This window comes from Thermobia domestica, chromosome 6, assembly GCF_964235325.1.
Source record: "Thermobia domestica chromosome 6, izTheDome1.hap1.1, whole genome shotgun sequence".
Classification (NCBI taxonomy): Eukaryota; Metazoa; Arthropoda; class Insecta; order Zygentoma; family Lepismatidae; genus Thermobia; species Thermobia domestica.
Window position 1 is genome coordinate 125262049 of NC_137459.1, and position 23173 is coordinate 125285221.

At 36.7% G+C, this 23173-nt stretch overlaps 1 protein-coding gene across 2 annotated transcripts; it reads left to right on the top strand.

Annotated features, from left to right (window-relative positions):
- Positions 1-3863: 3863 nt before the first annotated feature.
- LOC145688185 (uncharacterized) lies at positions 3864-12220 on the top strand. 2 transcript variants are annotated; one of them, XM_081762050.1, is made up of 3 exons: positions 3864-4004; positions 7643-7779; positions 9750-12220. In XM_081762050.1, exons 2-3 carry the CDS (start codon positions 7660-7662, stop codon positions 9933-9935), a joined length of 306 nt encoding a protein of 101 aa, XP_081618176.1. In that variant the 5' UTR covers positions 3864-4004; positions 7643-7659; the 3' UTR covers positions 9936-12220. The 2 variants fall into 2 exon arrangements, with proteins under 2 accessions (XP_081618176.1, XP_081618175.1); XM_081762049.1 differs by lacking the exon at positions 3864-4004 and adding an exon at positions 4517-5432 and having other exon boundaries at positions 9750-12217.
- The last annotated feature ends 10953 nt before the right edge of the window (positions 12221-23173 follow it).

Below are 23173 nucleotides of genomic sequence, written 5' to 3' on the forward strand. Positions count from 1 at the left end.
TATTATTATTATTATTAATAATAATAATAATAATAATAATAATAATAATAATAATAATAATAATAATAATAATAATAATAATAATATTTAAGAGTACAAAGCGTTGAAAATTAGAATTTTTAAAAATGCTGCAAGAGATATAATCTTGTGCTTAATTATTAGTTTGTATACCAAGTTACATCTCCCAAGTCTGAAACCTTCCTCGTTTAGCCTATTTCCTGAAAAATGTTTATCCCCCACCCCTTTAAGGAAAGGAATTTTAGTGAAAATAACAGGATAAAAAACAGTTCAAGATAGGTCCAGAAAGTTGTATCAAAGAGTCCAGTTGATTATCTGTTATGGTGTAACATACAACTCTTTTTCATTATTGCAATATAGACCAGCTGAAATGTACACTCCTCGCACTGGGAGAATAGGTCGATGAAGAATATTTGAACCCTTTCTCTACCTTAAAATAAATATTTCAATGAAAGCGTACTGATAATAATTCACTAACCCTTTTCACCTCCCATGGAAGGGAATGTCACTATTCATCACAGGAACCCTAGAAATTACAGACTAGCTACTAATATAAGTCCTTTTCAATCATTTTATATTTCATCCCCTCCCCTCATTCTTCATACCGACGCAGGATGAAATTTGATTTAAAGAGCATTGCTCACTATCAACCTGAGCGATCCCGAAGACCATGGATATGACTTTATTATCGGTCCTTTTCGATTAAACTGGTCGGCATGAAAATCCTCCCACGAGGGTGAAAGGGTGTACCGGATAGATTTCGAGACGCTGATTACGAATATTTCATCGAGAAATTTCCAGCACGTAAGGTTTTTTTTTTTTTTTTGGCGGGGTGTTGTTTCCATAATTGACAGAAAAATCGTATTTTTCGTATTTAATATGCGTTTTCCGTGTTTGGAGTGCATAATTCTGAATTTTTATCTTAATCCAAGAACTGTTACTAGGCTATATCCCAGGAACATTCTTTTCTCTAGCTCACGACCCCCCGGAAACGTAACCCCTCCCCTTGGGTTACAAAGATTTACTGTCTTTCCACACTACATACACTAAAACCTAGGCGTTATTGACGGAAAAAGGTTTCGTAATCAAAATGCGATCATTCGCCGGCTCCCATTTGTCTAGACGACAGACAGATTGTTGAAAAAAGGCGCCAAGACATACACCACGTTGTCGCGTGAAACAAATATTTCAGTTTCGAGTTGATCTTCGTGTTAGAAGGTGGTGTTACGCTGTGTCTGTGTATACCGTAGGTGAAAAATATTTATGCATGAAATATAGACGTTTGTGTTAAACGAACATGCCGCGAACTTGCAACAATTTGACAGATTCTGTCTGCTACATATGTGGGGAAGTGATTTTCAAGGGACAAAGTAGGCCATTGTCACCGTTCCTGAAGACAGCCTACCATCTGTACTTCGGGTGTAAAATCGGCGACCAGGATCGCGTTTGGGCTCCGAAACAAAGTTGTAATTCGTGTGCGCAGGATGGTTGAAAGGTACACATAAATCGATGAGGTTCGCCGTACCTATGGTTTCGCGCGAGCCCCGTGATTATGTTTCAGACTGTTACTTCTGCCTGACTAATATAAAAGGTTTCTCAAAACACATGAAGCATAAAATACAGTATCCTAACTTGGATTCCGCGAGGAGACTTATCCGTACCACCAGACTCATACACCCTGTGAAGTGTTTCATCCGATGAAGAACTTGCTGCTTGTGAGGATGTTGCACAATCTTCGAGTACACAGTCAGATCCCAATTACGCTCCAGTGCCTGACACTAATGAACCACATGTGATAAGTCAGGAAGAGTTGAATGATCTGATCAGAGACTTAAACCTTCCCAAGTCTAAGGCCCTGTTGCTTGCATCACGACTTCAACAATGGAATCTACTAAACTAAGATGTGAATATATCGATGTATAGGAAAAGAGAGGTGAGCCTAGTTCCTAATTTTACAAAGGATGGTGATTTGGTGTATTGCAGTGACATTCCATCACTTATGGGACAACTGAAGTTGAACTACAACACTGAAGATTGGAGGCTATTCGTAGATTCCTCTAGGATAAGTCTCAAGGCAGTGTTACTACACAATGGCAATGAAAAGACAGCCATCCTTATTGCTCATGCTGTACATATGAAATAAACATACGAGAACATGCGAAACCTATTGCAGAAAATAAAGTACGAACAGTTCCAGTGGTCTGTATGCGCTGAACTTAAGGTTATTGCCATCCTCACCTGTTTACAAGGAGGTTACATAAAGCACTGCTGCTCCTTGCGCCAAAGATCAGTACACCATTACAAAATGGATGCCAAGAAAGCAACTGGTCCCAGGGGAGATGAACGTGGCTAATGAACGTCTTGTGGATCCGGAGACAATATTCTTACCACCCCTTCATATCAAATTAGGGCCCATGAATATCTTCGTCAAGGCCCTGAATCGGGATGGTGAAGCATTTAATCATCTCAGAAAACTATTCCCAAGACTCAGCGAGGCCAAGGTGAAAGGTGTTTTTACCGGACGTCAAATCAGAGACCTTTTTAAGGATACTACATTTTCTTCTAAGCTTAATGAAGTGAAAAGTGAGGCTTGGGAGGCCTTTCGAGAAGTGTGCAGTAACTTTCTAGGGAATCATAAGTCACCTGATTACAAAGACATTGTGGGCAGGTTAATTACTTCATTTCGTAACATGGGATGTAATATGTCCCTAAAGCTACACTTCCTGCATTGCCACGTGGACTTCTTCCCTGAAATGTACAGCTTGGTGGAGGTCTCTGACGAATCCGGGGAAAGGTTTCACCAGCAAATATCTACCATGGAGAGGCGCTACAGCGGTAAATGGAGTGTGAATATGTTGACAGACTTCTGTTGAAATGTGACACGCGAGACACCCAGTAGTAATTACAAGAGGAGTAGGAAAACCAAGTGACACGTAAGTGTTAAACTTTAAATTTTTATGCAATTTTATCTGCATAATTTATATTGATATTTAAATTATAACGTGCGAAGTATTATGGGTGGAGAATAGCATCTTCGGGCAGATATTGAAACCCCCCCCTCCTCCCTGAAAACTGGTACGTCCTGGAGAAAAACGGGTTACGGATTCGAACTCAGAAGGTTGAAACCTATAGGAATCACCTATTTTCGTCCGTGGGAGCGAAAAAAGTTTCATTTTTCCGACCAGTGTTATTTTTTACATGTATGCGCCCTCACCATGACTAAAATGTAATGAAAGCCTGAGTTAGTCCACGGTTCACTCATATGTAAAAAATCATCAGAATTGGTGCAGTTGTCTAGGCAGAATTAGAAGTCAAATATACATATTTTTACATGTCAACCCCTTCAACCGTCCTTGTCGAAAATGTTTTAAACATTTAAGTTAAGCCTCGGTGCTCTTATATACCAAAAGTAATCGCATCAGTAAGTGGTCTAAGAATAGTTACCGAGAAAAAAAAATGTTACATTTATTTTCACTTATATGGATATAAATGAAATTGTGGCGAAATTCTGAAAGAACTTACTCAAAAGATGTCCAAACTTTCAAATAAATGTCTCTCTTTAATTCATACTGTTGAAACTTTGGTTTGTTATCAATGAAAAATAACCTATCCTCTGCTGTAATTGTCTTCAAGGCATAACTTCATTTGTCTTTAATTTTCGTTATGTACCGTATCTCACCACAACAGCATCTATTGATTGTAAAATGTAACAATGGCTCATCATGTTACTTCACTAGCTTCCAGCAAATGCTCTTAGGTGGCGCCTGTATCGTGTGTGTTATTATAACATTTCAAACCTTCAACACGGTATTTAATTTTCGTTATATGTATTTCATCTACCACATCACCTGTTGTCAGAAATTTGCAACAATGGTTCATCATGATGTTTAAGTAGCTTACAGTAAATGCTATTAGGTGGCGCCTTACTGACAAATATAGGTGTACATAACCGCTCACATATAATTCTGTGAGTGAGCGAAGAAAAAGTGAGTACTCTGGTCAAATCGGTATAGGCCTACGTGTGTAAACACATATAAGTACTGGCCAAATATAAATAAAAATTCAGTTCCAAATGGTTTATAATTACGTTTTTATTGCATGCATTTAAAAATAAATATGTCTTCAGTTGTATGTAAACTGGATACTACACAGAACGGAAAATGTATAATGTCATGTTTAAATTAAGTTATACTATTTTTAAGAAAGGAAACTTAAGTTTATTTTATCTGAAACTTAAATTGAGTAAATTCCAATTGTAAAAAGAAATGCATGTCCTAGCAAGATTTGGAAACCTTCGACCTGGTCCGTGGGTAAAAGAAATTGGTGGGTGGTAGTGGTTTGCATAGATGGAGTAAGTTGTCCCTGCCACCCCCTTGCTACAACTGAGGCAGGGGCTGGCAGGGACCTCATGCAGCACCTCATGAGACCCCGGACGCCATGCGCACCCAATCTTCCCCAGGGAACCTGAGGAGATCCTACCATTCCCAATTTCCGGCCTCCACGAACGCTGGATTACAGGTGCTAGCCACAACACCCAGCCACCAAATAACAAAAAAAAAAATCCGCTACTTAAGGATATTTGATTTGGTGTAAGAAGCGATTATAGTAATTTCGAGACCGCTAGGCTTATATATTCAAATCGCTAAAGAATAGTTTCACAGTGGGCAGATAAAACTGCTAGAAACACTGGCAACAGAAGTTGTACGGTGGATTTTTCATGTATATAATGTTTAAATATAGCACGAAAGTCCAATTTTATTGCTGCAACAAATGTGTGCAGATTAACAATATACCGGCCACCATATGACTACATATAATTTTCTCGAAAGATAAGCGTGAAGATGAAGATATAAGGCCAACACATAATAATTATAAATGCAGTTTTAAAAAAGTGTGGCTGTTTTAAAAACGGGATTAGGAATACGAGTTAACGTTCTTCACGAGTTAACGTTCTTTTATTAAATCTACCAAAAACAAAATTTATATTTAAAATATGATGTGAAATATTTTTCTTGAAGGAATGAGAGTGTTAATATAAGTAATTTCTGTCATTGCACAGCATATTAAAATGAATTTTGAATGGTAATGTAAGCATTGAATGTGTAACTATTTACTTATGAGTGGAAGGCGGAATAATACAAGAATGCAAATAGGGTAGAAATAAACGTTGGAAATTTCCGCCTGATACGTTAGTTATAGACGTGTGGGATGGATGTAATGCAAACATATTGATTTATTACAAAGAATAGTGTGATAAAGAGCGTCATATTATAAAGTTTCTGCAGGGCCATGGTAGGGTCTATGGTTAAGCGTAAACACAACTGTGCGATGTGTGGAAAAAAAGTAAAAATTCAGGAATTTCTCCTCGCAGCTGACTGTTTGTACCCGGGAAAGCAGTGAAACCGTTTTTGAAGGTAAGAATTATTACGAGTATTTTAAGTGTTTTCGAAGATAATAATTATTATGGATATTTTAAGGGCCTATGTTTAGCAGAAGGGGTCCAGCTCATTTCTCTAAAAAATGTTACAATTTTGATAACTTCTGTTCACATTCGGTTAGTTTAGAGTAGGTTAGGTTAGTTTAGTTTAGTTTAGGTTAGGTTAGTTTGTGTTAAATTAGTGTAGGGATCCCGCATAATTTTCCCAAAAATGATACAATTTCGCTTATTTGTATAATATTAGGTAAGTTTAGATTAGTTCAGGTTAGCTTAGGTTAGTTTATGTTAGGTTAGGTTAGATTTGGTTACGTTATGTTACGTTTAAGTACTTACATCATTCATTTCTCCTGTAAATTTTGTGTTTTTTACGTGCTTCTGGACCCCTTGTACTAAACATACTCCATTTTAAGTTTTTTTCCACTAACCTAGTTTATTCGTATACCCCGTCGTTGACGCGCCTGCTCCCTACGGACGCAATGCCCGCTTCCGCTCTGGCCCCTCTGCTGCGCTCCTGCTCTGACTCGGTTAGATTCGTGCTTTTTAGTGGCCACCTAGCACAAGGTGGTTCGTAATTTATGCACTAGGTCCACATTTTGTGTATGTTCTGCAAAAAGATACCGGAAAATACAAAAAATATATCAAACTTTGGTAGAACCGTCTGCTCCAGTAATGGCAATATTTCTCATTCCTTTGTGAAAGAAAACAAAATGAAATCTTTCAGTTTAATGTCTCACAAATATGCCCTTTAGGCGAAGGGAGACGATAATTAATGCCAAGTGAATGATGATGGATGAATTGGTGGAATAAGAATGTGGAAGGACTCTGAGAAAATTCATGGACACGATGTTGTCCACAACGAACATACTTGGCTGAGAATTGAACCAGGGACCCTCCCATTGTACAGTTTAATATGACATTGCCCTTATAGGGAGTATGATGTTTAGCGGCTATAGAGTTGTGCACAGTTTTAAGCGGAAAAATATATGTTAATGCATTATAACCTGGTACCCAATTGGCGACTTTTATTTGTAGCGGTAGAGGTGAAAACAACTATATATAATTAATGTAGAAATAACTTGCTTGCAAAAATACTTACTTATTACCTTAAAAGCTAGTGTCCTACAAATAACTTTCCATTTATACTAGATATGCTTGCGCCATAGAACTTGTTTCGTCAACCGTCCCGAAGTGTAGTGGTCGGACATAGCGAAGGCAGGCGAGTAACTCAAGCAGTTAGGGCGCCGAGGGCACTTGGTGAAGCATTATTAGAAGTCTTCCTTGCTGCTCCCTAAAGTAAAGTTGCCCATCTTTAAATTGGTTCAGGTTTACAATAGATCACCCTGAAATTGGTTATTTTACAGTTAAAATGAGTGGATGCATATGAAAGAGGACTGTCTAGGATATAAAATTCCACTGGCGGAGCATTTCTGCACAATATAGGAAACTGGTATTTTACAAGTGTCAAACCATTATAACGGTTAAATGAGTGCATATGAAAGACGACTGTGTAACATTAATTACCAGCTCAGAGTATTTCTACACAATGTTTGGAATGTGTATTTTATAGTTACAAGTATACAGTTACTAGTGTGAAACCATGCTTTAACCTATACAAGTGCGCTGTTTGTATGCGATAGAAGTTTTTTTTTTTTTTTCACTATCCTCATTTATGAGCCTTCCGTTAGTCGCTGACGTGCCCGCTCCGGAGGGATCTCCTTCCCCCGTGGGCTCCTTTCCGATTCTATTTCGAAATATTCCCATGTTGGTAGCAAGGAAACCACTACCAATTATGTTACTGTTTTACCGATTCAGTTGTCCGTGCTAATGCTACGAAGTTAGTTTCGTGAGTTTTCCGTTTGTATTTTATTGCAAATTTTATTCATGAATAAATGCACTTCTTCCTACAATATTGGTTTTAATAAATTGTTTTCTGTACATACTTGGGCCTCAGGAACCAGCGCTCTGCACGTTTAACAGATGTGTCCTACTTTGTTCATCAAAAGATAGCAAGCTTAGAATTGAATCACTGTAGTGGGTTCAATGCTTTCCCATCAGGAATCGAACCGGGTTTCTTTTGCACTAACAGCACGCGTCTAGGCCATAAAACGAGGAAGAACTTTTTTTTAAATAGATATGAAATGTGTGAGAACCTAATTTGTAAGACATTAGTTTTCCTCCTGTTTTCAGGTATTCGTAAAAGAAGAATGGATTGCCATTGCTATTCTTCAGCGCGTAGAACACGAAAAATATGTTATGGAAGGAACCGAGGTAGCAGCCTTAGCAGCAATCTTAGCAGGACAACTACACGAAATGAAGAGCAAAAGGTATTGTTTTTTCCTAACAAGTCTGATATTGTGGTTTATGAATTATCAACTCTAAGAAAATATGTTTCTATAAATGTTGAAAAACAAAAAAATAAATTTAATTAAAAGGATTGTGTAAAAATAGAAAGAGGCATATCACGGTAGTAGCTGATGCGCCAATCTATTGTGTTCACACGGAGTATCTTTTTGTATTCATAGCCACTAAGGTGGAAGCCGACTCGACGAACGAAGGAACAGGGGATATTCCTAAAATAGAACTGGATTGAGCATAGTTCAAAATAGATTTAAATTATGTCGATAAATACTTGATATTAGCCTTACTAATGTACTGAAGATGGAATAGACAAAAAAAAAAATGTGTTTCTAGATTTACTGATTAGGCATACATCTAATAATACGAAATTAGTTAGAATCTCATAACTAATCAATTTCTGAATTAAAGTAGTTTAAGACTTCGAAATATGATGCACAAAGTATGGAAAGTCTTGCAGAACCACCCTTTCCCTTGATCCGTCTATTGACAGGTATGGCAGTAAAATTATTAGAGATAACGATTTAAAAAATAGATTTAGTGTGTCAAATGCAAGTTCCATCTAACTTTTTATTCCTCTATGGAAACCGGAAATAATAGATTTAACTACTTCCGGTTTCAATATTGGATCCGTATAGAACAAAAATGGTATGAGATAATAAGACAATGCATTTAGAGTTCCAAGAATAACTTCCACCAGGGCTGGCTCTACCATATGTGCAATATGTGCATTTGCACATGGCGGCAAAATCTGTCATAACTACATTATTTAAAATAAACATTTCTTGTTGGAAACATACTTCATGATGGTGGTTGTTAAATTTACTAAGCTGACCTTCTATTTGAATACTACATTCATAAATCATGTGTAGGTCGCATTTGTTTAAGGTCACATCGACAGGGTTAAAGCAAATGGTCAAACAAATTGCAGCATGAATTGCTTAACTGTTGTCAAATAAAAGAACACAATTCTCGAACACTAACGAACACCTGGTCCATTTAGTTATCATAGTTTTGATATGAAAACTAGTCTTGTCTTTGTCACAAACAAGTTCTTTATCATTGAATGTGGAAAGAAGTATTTTTTTTATATAAATTTTAAACAGCTGTAGAAGGAAAAATCCAGAAATAGAGATAAAAAAAACTAGTTTCACTGGAATTGGAAACTGATATATTGAGATTGGAGCTCGATATTCTATGAAAAGGATTATCGTCTTTTCTCTGCAGGTGTGTTTGCTTTATCTTTCACGAACATAATAGATTGTTATTCAAAGAAAAAACAGATACAGTGACATTGTATTTGTAGCGTTTGGACGCTTGAAAGCCATCTGGTGAGAGGTTTTGGGAAGCTGACTTATGTTTCTTCAGATACACACACACACGAAAAAAAAAAAAAAAAAAAAAAAAAAAAACCGGTAGATCTACAACTTTCGCTCCAGTCTTATATCCCCATAGTTTAAAAGTTCATCGTAATTTTACAATGTGAAGCAAAACTCATTTCTTTAAGCAAATATTTATAGTAGTAGTAATATTAATATTTCAGTAAATATAAAGTGACTTGCTTAATTTCTATCTTTTATTGTGAAGATAGGTTATCTACAAAGCGCATCTGAGCCGACTGTTCGCACACTGTGTTAGTCCCCTTCCAGCTTTTCACTTTTCCGTTCCTCCCCTTTCATTATTTTCCATGTGCGTCTTGGTCTACTTGCTCTTAATTTTTCCTGATTATTCCAGTCCAATATTTGCTTCACTATCTATTTTTTTCTTAGTGAGTTATATTGTGTTTACTCCTCATACACCTCTCTGGACCTTGGTGCTAGCTACAGCACTACTGCGTGATCAGAATTGTATTTCTCATGTAAGTTTGCGATTTTGAGGAATAATGTACTAGTATTTAACAAAACTGTAAATCAATTAAACAATGTTTTTGTCTGACTAGGGTTGTAATATCTTTGTCCGGTCGGAATATCGACACCATGATTCTGGACGATGCCTTGAGAGCAGCTTGGCTGCTGATGGAAGATTGTTGAAATTCTCTGACTGTGAGCAACCGTCGTGTAGGAATCGCCTTCGTAACACACCTTCTTTCATCACCAGGAGTTTCCATCAAGGATATAAATCATAAGAGAGCATAGATTACTTCGGATATCTTCACTGTGGAAGTAAGTATCGGTAATTCATCAGATCCGTGTAAAACGCTGCAATTCTGAAACAGTTATAAAGTAATAACAGAAATCCCATTAGAAAGCCCCGAGTATGATTTTAAAGTATATTATTCTGATTGAGGTTAGTTTCTTCAAATGTTATAATATTTTAATAATTATTTAGAATGATTCTCACCTCAATTTTAGACAGATCAAAATAAAAAAAAAAAAAAAATAAAAATGTATAGTTTTGTAAACTGGTTTCTTTGTGGAGATCCATACCAAAAAGTCCAGGGGGTGTTGGATTGGGAAACCTATGAGAGTATTCTGTTTGTCACAGCGATAAATGAGACAGGAAACATCTAACCAGATGCATGCTGTAGTGGAAGGAACTGAAACGATTCTCAATTTATATGTAACTATACTGCAATTAAACATAAAAATCAGCAAAGATAATGTATTAGACGATACAACACTATTACACATATTACAAAAATTTATTAACACAAAAATACAACAAAATATAATATAATTATGTTATTCCTGACTAACCCAGTAAAAAAACGAACTTAGTTCTTTGTTGACATAATAAATAACTAAGATCCAAACATTCAACACAATTGTTACGTAAATTTCACCAGTGCTACACAAGTTAAACTTAACACTTATTGTACTGACAGATTTCTGTAATTCCTGAATTTTTATAGTTCCAAGCTTTTGAATCTCTCCTGGACTCTTGGTCATGGAGGTTAGAAACAGGAAGAAAAAGAATAGAAACATCAAGGAATAAAAGTGGAACTGACTTACCAAGAGAAGATCTGTGTTGTACAAAAAGCACGTTGTCCAGTGCGTCAGAGATCTTCAAATGAGGTGAAGCGAACTAAAATATGGCGGAGTCAAATTGTGCGCCTTTAGTGTTCATTGTTGGAAGGTTGCCAACTCATTTTTCTTGCCATGCCAATGATGTGAAAATTTTGTAATTACAGCCTCCCATTCGTCACTCAACCATCGCTTATCTAGATTTAATATTTTTTTTAATTAATAAATAAATGTTCTTTTCTTTATTGTACAACACAGCTCTTCCCCTTGGTAAGTCCGTTCCGTTTTATTCCTTGATGCTTCTGTTCTTTTTCTTCCCGTATTTAACCTCCATGACCAAGACTCCAGCGAAAGTCCAAAGCTTGGAACTATAAAAATTCAGGAATTGCAAAAATCTGAAAGTAGAATGATAGTTAGAATTCCTGAGCGTGGTTTTACAATGTCTAAACTTAAGATAGTTTTTAAAAGAAGTCAAGTGCGGGGAATTTATTTATAAATAAAAACAGATGAATATAACAAATACTTAGTTTTTCTTCTTCTTTTTGAGAGTAGTTAATATATGAGTCAATATGTTTCGGACGCAGCTCGACATCTTTCACCAGTACAAATGTAGAAAGGTAAAGACTATATTAAAGTGTTTTAAACAGACACAAAGGAAAGCTAAAAATTGCACAATAAATTATATACTGCAATTTAACATGCAATGGCCACCACGCCCAGAAACTTACCCTAGTCATGGCGGTCAACCTATGATAAATTGCAGTCATTTTAATACTTTCAAACATTTCTTTGCATCCCTGTTTGAGATACCTTAACGAACTTTTTGCCTGTGTATTTCTAATTTTTTAGTTTCATCCCGAGGATCTACATATAGTTATACCCGAAACATATTGTCTTGTAAATTTATTACACTCAACTCCATGTTACCTGAAGCCAGATAATGCGCATCAATATCTCTGACATTTTAAAATAATAGTTTTTCTTCACGATGCTGATGTACTTTCCTCACACGGTCATATTTATTACATACTAGCATCAATTACCCGCTTCGCTGGGTTAAATTAAGAAAAAAAATAGTAATATGTTAAGTTAATCAGTCACTTTTTACTATTACTAAAGCGCTCTTTGATATCGGTCATTTTCGATCATTTTTATATATCCTCCTCCCCTTCTCCTGTTGCGGAGCACGGCGTCAGAATTGTCATTGTTCATCTCACCAACCCCGAAAACTACGAATTCGACACTGATATTGGTCATTTCGATAATTTTTATATTTCTCTCCCTCCCCTCCTCCAAGTTGCGGGGCTGAATTTGGATTTAAACGGCATCAGAAATGTCACTGTTCATCTCAGAGACCCCGAAAACTATGGATTCGATACTAATATCGGTCATTTTTGATCATTTTTAAATGTCTCTCCCTTCCCACACCTTTAAATTACACCGTCAAACTGATATGATGAAATCCATTTCAGGTCTTAACTTCATCTAGGTTGTAAATTTGATCGAGATCGGTCGGGTGGTTCAGAAATTATTAAGTTTTATTTATTTTTATATAGCTCTCCCTCTCCTCCCCCTAACCCTACGTCCAAAGTAGTACTGTCAAAGTGGTATGATAAAAACCACCCCAGGTCACAACCTCATCTATGTTAAATAATTTGAGAATGGTCAGATGGTTTAAGCGTGATGAAGTCACAAAGTCAGTCACTTTTATTTATTTTTTTTTTTTACATACCCCTCCCTCTCCTCTTTGTTGTACCGTAAAAGTGAAATGACTAAAACATCCCAGGCCCAAACCTTATCCATGTTGAATGTTTGATTGAGATCGGTTGGGTGGTTCAAGAATTATTAAGTTTTATTCATTTTCACATATTTCCCCTCCTCTCTCCCCCGCCCCTTAGATCTACCGTTCAAGTGAAATGATAATAAACTTCCCAGGTTCTAACCTCATCTATGTGGAAAATTTGATTGACATCGGTCGGGGGGTTCAAGAATTATTAATTCAAGAACAAAGTCACTTTTATTTTTATATATATTGACTTTTGTATATCTCCCCCTCCTAACCCTCCCCTAAAATGCTCCGTCAAAGTGAAATGACAGAAACATCCCAGGAACGAATCTCATTTATGTTGAAAATTTGATCGAGATTGGTCGTTTGGTTCAAGAGTTATGAAGTTTTATTTATCTTTTTCTAACTCTCCCTCCTTCCCCTCCCCGAAGTTCTACCGTCAAAGTGAATAGCTAAAAACACACCCAGGCCAGAACTGCTTCTACGTCAAAAATTTGATCGAGATCGGTCGGGTGGTTCAAGAGATTAAAACTTACAAACATAGTCACTTTTCTAAGAAGAATCTCAAAGGGGTAGTTTAATCTTGAGGGTTGGTTCTTTCTAAACGATCTTTTTCAGAAACGACTTACGCGATTTTGTTCATATTTCCTAAATGTTTCATTAATAACCTTATAATACGGTACAACTCAATTGTTCTGACAAAATCTACACGGAGTAGTTTACTCTTAGGGCTGAGTCCTTTTTGGACAATCTTCTTAAAGGTAACTTGAGTAATTTCGTTTATATTTCATGAGAGAAATCCATTCACAACCGTACAATATGTTATGTCGTCTATTTTAGTGCATGTTAAAATATTCAAAAGGAGGAGTTTACTCTTGGAGATGAGTTTTTTTTTAACATTTTTTGTGAAAAACATTTCAGTTCATTTTGTTCTTATTTCATTAATTATTATTTTGTATGACATAAATCAACAATGGAAAGTTTACTCTTCGGTTATTATTATTTGTGGACAATTCTCTAAAACTGCTCATTTCATTTTCTTATTTTATAAATAAATGTTACAGTAACAACCCTAGAATATGGCATAAATCATTTTGCATAATAAAATTCACAAAGGATAGTTTGCTCTGAGGGATGATTTTTCTTCAATACAAACGTTACTGACAACGCCCATTACGATTTTGTTCATATTTCGTAAATAAATATTTTCGTAATAACTGAGAGCATTTAATGCGATACCCTTTTTTGCTATTTGGAATAATTTAAAAGACAGACAAGGAAATAAAGGCGGTGAAAGGTCAATTTTTGATCCAACAGGGAACTTCACGGACAACGAAGGTAAGTGTAACAAATTTAAATGTGTTCCTTACGTTCTTTAAGTAACTATATTGACTGGTGGTTAAAAAAAAGTTAAGGTAATATTCAAACATTTTTTTAACATTTTTGTGTTTGGAACAAAATTATTTGTTACACACGGTAATTCACAAGAAACAATCAAATGTGATTTCTTCATGGTTTCCTGACTATTCACGGATTTTATGACTTATAACAAAAGTCTACGCAGGCGATGTGTTGCTAGCATCTACTTCTTCAGGAGGTGAATCATTTTTTCTTTGTATATTCGTCTTGAACTGGTTTATGCTTTTGGAAGAAAATTCTTGCACTACTTAGACTGTAGTATAGCAGAACAAATTACTTGTAAAACTAAAGAGTAAAAAAGAGAAATTAACTTTCACAACCCATTTAACAAAAAAAGCAAATAAATAAACAAACAAAGTTGCGGAAGAAGACACAAGATTAATGTGGGATATAATCCACACTTATGTGTATACGTTTACATTTAGGCAATCTTCACAATATCAATCAGAACACCTATAGTGTAGAACTGTTTAAAACAGTGCAACTTGTTAAAAATATAATTTTTGAACAGCTTCTCAACTGAAATAAAGTGGCCTCGCGTGACGTAGTTGCTAACACTCTCGCTTTTGGTGTGAACGGACTCGGGTTCGGTTCCCGGTGGGGACACTCGGTCGAAAAAGTGTAAAACGTATTTTCAAGCCAGCCATCCTGAGTGAGGTTTTCTCATTCACACCAGACAAATGCTGGGATGGTACCTCACATATAGGTCCCACGCCGATTCCTTCCCTCCTTAATCGTCTCTTCCTTCCCTTTCCCCAGATAGTGTGATTGCCGAGGGTCGTCATCCCTCATACGTCACAGTCTAACATGGCCTTAGATGCTGAAAATCTATAAATCTAATCCTAATTCCTAATTCGACTGAAATTATTATGGTTTCTCGATATGAATATTGATAGGCGAGGGAACAAGCCGATTTCTTGCCCTATCTAAAAGGAGTAGTGTTCTTACACCATAAAGTTACTTGGCTGAAGTTGTAAAAGCATTCTGTATATATGTAAAAAAAAAAAGTTATCATCCTGTATTTTATAAACTTTCACACTGAATGTTTAATCTCAAAATAACATTTCACAGGTCCGTTGCATGCATTTCTTTCTATTTCCTGTCCCAAACAGCAATTCGTTATTTTTGAAAATGTGACTGTCAAAAACCAATTTTGATAGTCAATAATTCGGGGACCAGAGATCGACTTAGGAAAATATTTTACATACGTAGTAAGGAAAGGGATCCTTTTGCTCCCTACCAAATTTAGGCCAAGATAAAATGAGTTCTGTAGATCACATACGATATATATCATCGTTGTGATTTTTTAAAATGAAAAATAAAATTAAGGGCGACAAAGGGAGCTGTGGCAATTATAGAAGCTGGAAGGAAGAAAGTAGAACCACTTACTAATAGTCAGTCCATACGTAATATTATCAATAAAGATCTTAAATTTAAATGTAAATTAAATGAAAATGAACGTTCATTCCTCTACTCTTGTAAATGCAGGTGTTTATTTGTTGATTCGTTTTAGTGATGTTTTATTGTATGTGTACGGAAGAGATGTATTTAGCGTTCCTTCTCCGCAATCAGTAAGTTCTGGGCTCAAATCCCGCCATCCGGCTATCCTGACAGATTTCTTCAATTTTCTTCAGTTTTAGCAGGCGAATGCTCATATACAGCATTTAAATATGCAGCCTGAGAACCCTCTTTCCCCCAAAAATACACTCCCATATTTATAATTTATAACATTATAGGTTGGCGTATGATTCGGACATGAGAACAAGTCTGGGTTCGATTTTCATCTGAGTCAGAATTATGATAGGCTTTTAGTGAAATTAATTATTTACCCAAATGACTGAAAGAATGAATCGTAAACTACTTTCTATAGTTTGGATTAGCTAAATAACAACACACACACTCAGTCATTGTCTCACATAGCCACCTGGGGGTTCCAGTTCGAGTAATGACACAGTTACATATGCCTCGTTCTAAAATACACATATCATCAATGTATATCGAACAATATATTAATCAACGGGAATGATCTTCTCATAAATGTCTCATATGAAGCCCTAAATAAACCAAAAATATAATAGTCACTAACTGAAATGGGACTCGAATATGATCAGGAACTTTGAGGAACAAGGGATAAATAGATAGATAAATAGATAGATAGATAAACAGAGTCACTGTAACAAAAGAAGCATTGCAGGTTTATATATTTGTTATCATCAAACAGGGAAAAAATGCTTTTATACGAAGTTTTTTCTTTCTATAATACATAGTTACTTAACGGCCACAATAAAACATTAGTTATACAGATCGTTCTTACAAAGTTTCCCTGTAAGTTTTTTTTTTTTTTTTTTTTTTTTTTTTTAAGGTACCAAGACAAATAGTACATAGTGGTAAATACATAGTTGACTTATTTAACACAAAATACTAAATACATGTCACTGTTAACAAAATTGTCTATGACACAGCAAGTGTAGTAGTTCGAAACAGAGAACATTATCCAATTAAGAAAAGAAAAGAAAAATACTAAATAATTTTAATAAATTATTTTTTAATAAGTTCTTCACACTGCCAGTAATGAAAGTCTGATAAGGGATTCCGTGCTCAGCCGTAATCTAAGGCGCTGTGGTATAAGTTATTCAGAAATTTCAGAATACTGTGTTCGAATATGGTGGGATTAAAACTGTTTTCCAAGCCATGCATAAGAACTTACCAACAATTCTTCGAGATTACCTCTCTAAAGAAAAACCATAGGGCATCTGTTATTCTTTTTTTACCTTCCTCAAATACACAATGTTACTTTATTTCTCTGGGGTAGCTTCATGAAAGTCCCAGAATACTTTTCATATTCACCAGAGAGTTAGCCAAACTCCTCTACAGCCCCGGAACAGAGAATACACACCAAAATAATGTCTCAGTGCAGCCACCTCAAAGTGTGATTCTGCCCCTCCTCCCTCACCTGGAAAGTATTCTGCAAGTCAATACAGTTTAGTGAAGAAAGATAAAACTATCTATCTATCTTCTGCTTTCAGCTTCGTAACACTAGAATCTGCATTCCAACATGATACCAGCCTTTACGCATCATAGCTATTTCTTTCTTTTAATTATTTTTCTTGCTACGTTTTGTCTTGCTATGTGATGATTCATTTAGCGAAAGCACTAGTAGTGTACACTATTCAATGTATCACAATGTATTGACTAATTTCTGGTAGGTACTTTATATATATTGTACGCACAATGGACGAGGAAATGCATACACTTTAGTGCATGAAGACAAATTTAACTAATTCCCTCTCACTCTACAAAGAGAGACAGAGTAAAGATGTGATCCATCCTAATATGGCTTTGTTTATGTAAGAGAGGTTGAAAAGATGAAAATTTACTGTTCGGTAAAAGGTAAGTTCGGAAGAAGAAATTAAGAATTAGTATTTCCTCTGCAATGAGTGTAAACTTGATTGAATTGGTATTGAGTTTAACGTTCTGTTCAGCCGCGAGGCTATATGAGACCGTATAGCCGACTCATATTGCCATTGACCTACAGCTTAATGTAGGATTTTAACCGCATGAGCTCCCGCCACGAATCGAATCCGGTGATGGGCTAAAATATGGAAACACCTGAAAAACTGCACATTACCGTTATTTATAGCGAGTAGCATCACCTTTGGAACGAACTACGGCCTGCAGTCGACAGGGCATGGAGAAATACAGGTCGCGTATGATTGTCAAAGTAAAGTTGTACCATTCTTTCGCCAAAGCAGCTGCAACTTATTGTAAAGACGATGGTGGTGGGAAGCGGACTCGCAACATGGTCTCCAAAACTTATTACAAGGTCTCAATAATATTGAGGTCTGGCGATTGTGGAGGCCATGGCAGATGTGGCACTTCATCTTGGTGCTCATCAAACCAGTCCTGGACGATATAAGCTGTATGGACAGGGGCTCTGTCATCTTGAAACACGGCATTACCATCTGGAAACAAAGTTTGCACTATGTGATACAGTTGGTCACTCAGAATGGTTACGTAGTCCTTGGCGGTGATACGTCCATGCAGAGTGATGATGGGTCCGGCAAAATACCAGGATATTGCTACCCAAATCATCACTGAACCACCGCCATGCTTCACTATTGGTAACAGGCAGTATGCATCGTACTCTTGTGCTGGCGTTCTCCATACGTAAACTCGGCCAGCAGTTTTAAACAATTTAAAGGGAGATTCATCCAACCAAATGACAGTCTTCCACTGCTCCATTGTCCAGTTTTTATGGGCGTTGAACCACTGTCTCCGTATAGCATCATAGTCAATATTCACGATTAGTTGGGAATTGCAGATCTACCATAAATACCCTGCTTGTGAGTTCTCTTCTGACTGTTTTGACGCTAACAGAGTTTGTAAACACTCTATTCAACTCAGCTGTGAGTTATGGCGCCGTGGTGATCTTCTGCTTAGTCACAATCCTACAAAATGTGCGTCTGTCTTTGTCACGGGACATACATTTGCGTCCACACTGGTGCTTCGCTTATGAGGTTTTTCCGGAACACTCGTAGGCAGTCATGATCTTCGAGACTGTTCCTCTTGATACACCAAATATTCCCGCTACTTTCGTCACTGAAGCTCCCACCATACACACACCCACAATTTGCCCTTTGAAAGTCTGTCAGCTCAGACATAATTCACGATAACCTGTATGGATCGATCGCTGAACTGTAACTGGCCCATCTGTTTGATTGACCAGGTTGTATACCTCACAGGATGTGCTGTGACCAAAGCGATATCTACCATTCAGACGCAAATAGTGTTTGAAATGGCTACCTCTTTTATACCAAGTGTTTCTTTTTCTTTTTTTCTTTTTGACTATCCCCTGTAAGTCTGGATTGGCTAATATTCACAGCTATCCACAATTACGAAGGAACATAGTACTCTGCTTTTAACCAAGTAATATCCAATCTGATAATGGAGATACCTCTACACTGTAAATTTGTAGAACAATACAGTTAATTCATCATAAAAATAGAATTTTCAAACTGATCGGCTGACTCAGGTTTTCCAACATTCTTTAAGGGAAAGTACGTAAAATGAGGGATGAATGTAATTAATTTCTGTCATTTAAAGTTATTTTCTGCACGTTCAAGCATTGTACAAATAGCATTAAAACACAAATAAACACAACATGCAACTACGATCAAAGTAACGTAAATGACCACAATAAAGTCCACCTAACAACTTTTGTCCATATCTCAAACAACAAAGTAGACAACAATCCAATTTTAACTTAATCTGAAACATTGTTATGTTGTGTACAAACTATTTAAATTTGGAGAATCTGGCTCAATGCCATGCTGATCAGGTCATATGAAAAAAAAAAGTGTCAAAAGGCCCTTATTAAATTGGGGTGAGCACAATAAAGCCCAGCTTCTATCTGAGAATATTACTCTAATAAGGTCGCATATGAAATTGATATTCAAATTAATGACATTACAGTTTGTGAGGCAGTAATTTAATCTTAGTGTTACGTAATACAGGGTGTGATAAAAAGGTACGGAAAAATTTCTAGAGCGGATTCCTTATGGGTAAACAAGTAAGAAAGTTCATATGACCATATGTCGGAAAATGCATCGTTACAGAGTTACGACCATTGAGCCGTCTGACGGTGTGAATTAGTCACATTCTAGACGCCCCTCAATGCGACTCAATTTAAACTTCAATTGCTCAGCTCCGAATTAAGCTAGGAAGATAATTTTAGTATTAATGAAAAATGAAATGAAATCTTTAAGTTTTACATCCCACGCTTATGCCGGTTAGACTAAAGGAGACGGTGATGATGAGAAATGAATGAAATGGTGGTATGAAGAAAGTGGGAGAAAACGGAAAAACCCCGAGAAAATCCACGCGCACGGTGTTTGTCCACCACAAAGACCACACGGCGGAGCTGGGATCGAATCAGAGACCCCAAGCACCGGAGGTGAACCCTCTACCACTGAGCAACCGCGCCCCCTTTTAGTATTAATGTCTTCCTGAAGGATGAACTACGTGTATACCACTTACATATATGCCATGTATTTCGTCGAGCGAGCCTGTATGCATATTACCTGCAGCGAGTACAGTCTTCGTCAGTTGCCGACTAACTGCCGCGAGTACACTTTTTCCAGTGATACCTCGAGTAGTGTCCCGTTAATCTCATGTTCCCGTCTGCAATAATGTTTACAGAAGAGGATCAGTTCCCAAGAGAAGGTATCTTCAATTACCATAATGTAAATGTTTGAGCAGACGATAATTCTCATGCGATCAGTCCCAGGAGACATCAATTGCACTCAGTGTGTAATGCAGTATTGTCGGTAACACTTTACTAGGCCCACACATGCTCCCGCAGAGGCTGACGGGTAACACCTATCGAGACTTCCTGAAAACTCACATTCCGAATGCATTGGATAACTTGCCTTTGGCTCTGCGTCCACCCGTGAAAATACGTAGCAGTGGAAAGGATCATCTTCCAGGAAGACATCGATACCAAATTTATCTTGTAGCTTAATTAGAAGCTGAGCTATTGAGGATTAAATTGAATCACATTGAATTGAGGTGCACCCAGAATTTGACTATTTCACACCGTCAGGCGGCTCAATGGCCGTAACTCTGTAAATGGATTTCCCGATACATATCATCATATGAACTTTTTTACTTGTGTACCCATAAGGAATCCACCCCTGAAATGTTACTGTACCTTTTTGTTACACCCTGTATATGTTAATTTCATTTTTGTTATGCGTTTTATTATTCAGAGTTATTCTCTCCCCCCATATGTATTGCAATAGAATTAAATGATTATTTAGTTGGTCTACTACTATAAAATAATGCAAATAAGACAATGAAAGTTTATTGTTCTCGAAAAATTCACACTGGACATTATTGTAGTCACTTACCTTACAAGAACGTTGCATATCGAACCACATGGTTCTAGTGGTATTTCACAGTACACACATTTTTTCTTAGGACTGTGAGGAAGTTGAACATCACTGCGTAAAGTGACCAAGAAAGTGGTTTGTAAGCTAATTAAAAGAGTGTATGCTTGCTTGCACCCGTACGAATGTTAGACCAATCAGACAGTGAAAACAGAATTCAAAAAATTCTAAAACTCATCGATATCGAAGGAAACGCATTTTTTTACAGTGAATTATAGTGCAATATTGAAGGATTTAAAAGCTGACGTGGTTTCCTCAGAAGAAAGTAAAACAAACAAACAAAAAAAAAAAAAAAAAAAAACATTGTCAGAAACAATTCTTGAAGCAGAAAGTTGCAAAAACGAGTGAACTTTGAAGTGTGTGTGTCCTGACTGGCGGTTTTTTTTTTTTTTTTTTTCGCGCAGAGGAAGTTTGGTAAATCGTGAATACTATGCTTGTGAAGTGGACGTAGGTGTGTATACTACAATAACTACGTGAGTAACTACAATAACAAACACATGCCCCACCACTTGGTGAAATAGTAAGACTAAAACACATGGGTAGTGTGGTGACAACAGTTGTTAAAACAAATGCACTAAGCGAGGAAGCACATGGCTAAATCAAAACAATAAAAAGGTAGGTGTTGTTTACATACTACTATATTTGACATCTCAGTTTATTAACTACATAAGTGCCGAACACGTGGTCTTGACTAAACAGTGCTAAATATGTTTTATTCTTGGAAGTGCTGGAGGTGATGGACCATTTTAAAGAACATAATTTTACACAGGGCCCAAATGTTCTGGCAGCAATTATCAAAATGGCTTTTCTTTACTGACTGATGCCGTGCATGATAGGCAACCAACATTACTTTTACGTTAATTTGGTTGCATATACACTGTATAAGGGAAGATTTTATGTATTGTAACAAGTAAGTACGAATTATTTATTGGATAAACGGCATCGAAATTTTAATGTTTAACTGGGACAAGCATTCATTTCGCCCATTAGTGCCCATTCAAAACACACAAATTCGACCTGAACCTGAATCGTCTATTCTTGCAATTCATTTCTGCACTTATAATTGAGTTGCTTGGGGAACACAATCGTATGCCACATATTCTAGCTTTGGAGTAAACTAGAAAAAGAAGCTAAACATTCCCAGGCAATGCAATGCAAAGACAAATACCAAACACGTTTTCCTGCCATCTGCCGGTATATTTCAGAAGTTGAATTTCTTTCATATTGTCCACAGGCTCGAACCCAATACATATTCCACTAAATAACTGAATTTCATCGGAAGTGGCGTTTATCATTATGTTCACTCAAGCCGCTCTATAAACGAGGGCTATTTTGTTTTAGAAATCACTTAAGCCACTGGAGATGACAATTCAGGGACAAGATAAAATATTTGTTGTACGTCGCAACCCTTCCAACTTCGATACACAAACTCTGCTGTTGATTCATTTTGGAATTTTGGAATACCAAGCTTTAAAACATATGGAATGCAATCGAAACGTCTGCCGAAAGGAATTCAATTTCTCCAGGAGCTGAACTTGAAATCTCAGGGAACTCAGCAGACAGTTGAGAAATTGCAGTCTACAACTTTCACGAACCACATGATTCACGCTTTCACCAATGTCGTCTGAAGCCATACTTTTCCACCTCTGACCACTGTTGCCGTGTCTGTGTACGTTGGTAAGTCTCTCTCTTTAAAATATCTGCGATAGTCGCTCCATCACTTAAAAAGTTTCCACTGTACTGCTTATTAATTCGAGGATGAATCACTGCTGCGTTATGCAATTTCGCCTGGAGCATTCAAATTACTTAATGTAGTACACACTTGGCGAGCACTTCGATAGCATTCGGTATGTTTTCCATAATAATAGAACCAAAGACTCTGTCTATAGGATGAGGAGGGGGCGATGTATATAGAACAGCATTGTCTTATCTCCATTACGGCGCCTCACGTGACTCCCCTCCGGTGGCTTAAAGGAGATTGAAAAATACATTCCTCCTATATTAAGTTGTTATTGAGTAAAAATAGAATCAGAAAAAAAAAAACTTTTAAAAATATTGTTGCTAACGAATAGAAAGACAGGAGTAAGGATAAGATTTTTTTTTAAATAATAAATACTATTTGTGAAATGAAATGAAATGAAATGAAATTTTGAGTTTTACGTCCCATGGTTATGCCGGTTAGGCTAAAGGAGACGGTGATAATGAGTAATGAATGAAATGGTGGAATGAAGAAAGTGGGAGGAAACGG